The following is a 3,586-nucleotide window of genomic DNA, read 5'->3' on the forward strand; positions in this document are numbered from 1 at the left end:
ACCTTGTTCCAGGTGATGGTGGGCTCGGGCTCGCCCTGCGAGCTGCACGGCAGCTGCACGTTGGAGCCCACCTCCGCCGTCTGGTCGCTGGGGACGCTGCTGAACACCGGGGTGACTGGAAGGAAGGCGCACAGCTGACACCTCGAGCCCCCGCCCTCCCTCCATCAGCGCAGGCCCAGGGCACTGAGCACTCGGCCGGCCACCCGTCTCCTCCTGGGGTGTCTGCACAGAGAGGAGGGGCTGGAGGGACCGAGATGTCCCCACCACGAGCAGACTGCCAGGCTGACGGAGCTCCCGTCTGTCTAAGCCCTGCACCCCAGCCACCGATGAGCGGAAGGCACCCGCGGGTAAGGTTGTGAGGGCCTGGCGGCCTTTCCGGAGTCCTCTCCCAATTTCTCATCCAACAGGCCGCCCAGAGTCCTGGCCGGTCAGGACTGAGTGGGGCAAACCCCGAAACCCAGAGCCAGCCCAGCCTCGGAGAAGCCCAGGCCACATGTCTGCCCCTGCTCCGTCTGCCCTGAGCCTTTCTAGAGACACCAGGCGACCAGGTCCTTCTGAGCACAGAGAACACGGGGACCCTGGCCTGCTCTAGGGGTGCAAACAGGAAACAGAACCGTGACTCCGGGACACGGTCGGGCCACCAGACCCAGCGCCGCCGCAATAACCAGCAAAGGCTGCTCCATCGACCCTGCTTCAGAGTGACACCATCAGCCAGGGGAAGGCCCATCACTGTGACAAGCCGCCCATCAGAGGGCAGTACAGGCGCCGTTGGAAATACCCGTTACCGCAGGCTACAAGGCAAGACTTAACGAGCCGCGTGTGACACAGTCCCCTGGGGGACCCAGGGTCAAGGGTCAGCTGTGCAAATCAGGTAGAGGGGGCTGTGGGTCAGGAGTGACGTGGACGCCGGTGCAGGAGCCTGGCCTCCCGCCGCCTGCTTGCGGCCTTGTCCACGGGTAGGGTCCCCGCCTTGCGGCCACGTCCACGGGTAGGGTCCCCGCCTTGCGGCCACGCCGCCGGGCAGCACCTGCGCCTACCTCGGGGCTGCACGGTCAGCTGGGCCACGACCCTCTGGGAGCCGATGATGTTGACGGCCTGGCACTCGTACTGGCCCTGGTCGTGGAGGGCAACGGCCGAGATGCGGAGCGTCCCCGACGACAGCACCAGGTGCCGCCGGTCCACAGACAGCTGGCTCCCTGCAGGGCGAGGCGCCCGTCAGTCACGGACACGGTGGGGGGCGGGGGGGACACATTAGCTACAGGCAGAGCAGGACTTAGAGAAAATCAAAGGATCGCAGGCACGTCTTGGTCCGATTAGGGCCTGGGGTCATCGTCCGGCCCTCGGTCAGCAATCGGTCCTTCCCCCCAGACACCGACCCGCCTGGGCAGCGTGGAGGCACCGGCTCCGTGCAGCCAGGTCCGGGGCAAACAGAACGCGCTCCCTGCTCCCATGAGGGTCCCCAGAGCGTGGAGCCAGAGACAAGAGCTACGCAGGCAGGAGCCAGGACGGCAGGGGACTCGGGCGGCGTGCACACCATCCTGGGTCCTGGGAAGAGGCTGGTCCCGTGCTGCATGTACCAGGACAGACCTGGGCAGGGGCTGCACCCCCAGCAAGGTCCTCACGCCTCACCTGGGGCTGAGCCTCGCCTGCCCGAGAGCAGGGAGGACCCCGGGAACCCCTGGGAAGGGCCCCTCTGGACGAAGGGATGGATAGAGGTCACCAGCTGGTTCTCCAGGTCACACCCTGGAGTCCAGGACAGGCCCTGAAGGTGCAACAGCACCAGCTCAGCCCTCCCCCACCCCCCCACCTCCCCAGGCGGCTGCCGTCAGGCAAGGAAAGCTCTGCCTCCTCGAGGCACGTGGCGGCCGTCGCCCCTGGGCCAGTGGGAGACCGAGGGCTGGGCCCCACCCAGAGAATCCACGCAACCAACACGCACTACAAGACGGGAAGTGGCAGAACTCGGGGACTAAGCCGAGAGCAAAACTTTAAAAATATATATTCATTCCACTGTGGTTTTCCAGCTCATCTCCCTTGAATTACATTTCATTCAACCCGAATTAGTGTGTATTAAAGGCAAGACCCCCGGGGCCACGTCGGGGTCACCCATCGCTCAGCCCTGCTCAGAGGCCTGGGGCTTGGGGGTCAGAGGAAGACACAGCTGGCTTCGGGTCGGGGTTCCGAGGGGGGAGCTGGTGACGCTGGGGACCAGGTGTGCGCCCTACCTCCTTTCGTCCAGGCGATGACGGGCTGCGGGTACCCCTTGGCCTCGCACTGGAAATCAACAGTCTGACCCTCGATCACAGCTCTGTCCTGCGGGGTCACGGTGAACTGAGGGAGAGCTGCCGGGGCGAGATGGGGCACGCGGTGAGAAGACAGCTTCCCTCAGGAGGCGGCGACGGGGGAGGCCTCCCCTGGGCGGGGCCGCCCTGAGTGACAGGACGCCTGCTGCCGGCAGCCCGGCCTGAGCAGGTCAGGAAGACACTTGGGGTGAAGAGGAGGGAAGCCCAGGGCAGGAGCTGGTCTGTTGTTATTGAAAAAACGTAACCACAGTGTGTCCCGTGTGATTCCACTTTTATAAAAGCATCAGCCACAACGAGGGACGTCGACCACAGGCACCTGCCCAGAGAAGGTGCCAGGAGGAGGTTAGCAAACCTCAGGCTTCCGTGGAGGCGGGGAAAGTGGGCGGAGAGAGGAGCAGGGAAAGGACTCGTTTCTCTCTTATTCCCATTTCTATTTTGTCCTCAGGCTCCACCAAACGCCCCGCTTTGCAATTTACATAAAAACGAACAGACTCGGCCCTGGCCAGTGGTTAGCCCAGGGGCGGGCAAACTTTTTGACTCGAGGGCCACAAGGGGTTCTTAAACTGGACCAGAGGCCGGAACAAAAGCATGGATGGAGTGTCTGGGTGAACTAATATAAATTCGAAGTAAACATCATTACATAAAAGGGTACGGTCTTTTTTTTTTTAGTTTTATTCATTTCAAACGGGCCGGATCCGCCTGCGGGCCGTAGTTTGCCCACGGCTGGGTTAGAGCGTGGGCTTGCACAGCAAAGGTGACAGGTTCGATTCCTGGTCAAGGGCAGGTACCGCGGTGGCAGGTTCCCCGGCCCCGTGGGGGTGTGTGTGGCAGGCAACCATTGATGTGTCTCTCTCACATCAATGTTTCTCTCTCTGTCCCTTCCCCTCCCCTTCCCTTCCTCTCTCTCTAAAATCAATGGATGAGGTAGGGACGGCCCCAGTGAGGTTGAAACGACTCTTTGTAATACTTTAAGAAATAAAAACTATTAAATAAATAAATAAATAAATAAAATCAATGGGAAACAACAGCCTTGGGTGAGGATGAACAACAACAAACACTGATAAACTCAGTGCCGAGTCAGGAGTTTGGGAACACACAGCACACATCTCAACGCCCGGCCGCCTGTGTCCCAGGATCAACCCTGGGACATTCCAAAATGTGCGAGGCCTTCCTGATTAATATGCCTGTGCACATGCGTGCACACATGTGCACACAACCCCACGTGGTCGCCCCCCCCACGTGGTCGCCCCCCCCACGTGGTCGCCCCCCCCACGTGGTCGCCCACG

At 61.7% G+C, this 3,586-nt stretch overlaps 1 protein-coding gene across 1 annotated transcript in view; it reads right to left on the bottom strand.

The window, feature by feature from the left end:
• Positions 1–3,586, bottom strand: part of PXDN (peroxidasin) — a 70,215-nt gene that overhangs the window by 12,527 nt on the left and 54,102 nt on the right. Inside the window, 3 exon segments of the mRNA XM_015561791.1 lie at positions 3–115; positions 1,038–1,196; positions 2,223–2,381. Coding sequence (XP_015417277.1) covers positions 3–115; positions 1,038–1,196; positions 2,223–2,381 — 431 coding nt within the window.

The sequence above is a fragment of the Myotis davidii genome, unplaced genomic scaffold (assembly GCF_000327345.1).
Source record: "Myotis davidii unplaced genomic scaffold, ASM32734v1 scaffold1395, whole genome shotgun sequence".
Taxonomy (NCBI): domain Eukaryota; kingdom Metazoa; phylum Chordata; class Mammalia; order Chiroptera; family Vespertilionidae; genus Myotis; species Myotis davidii.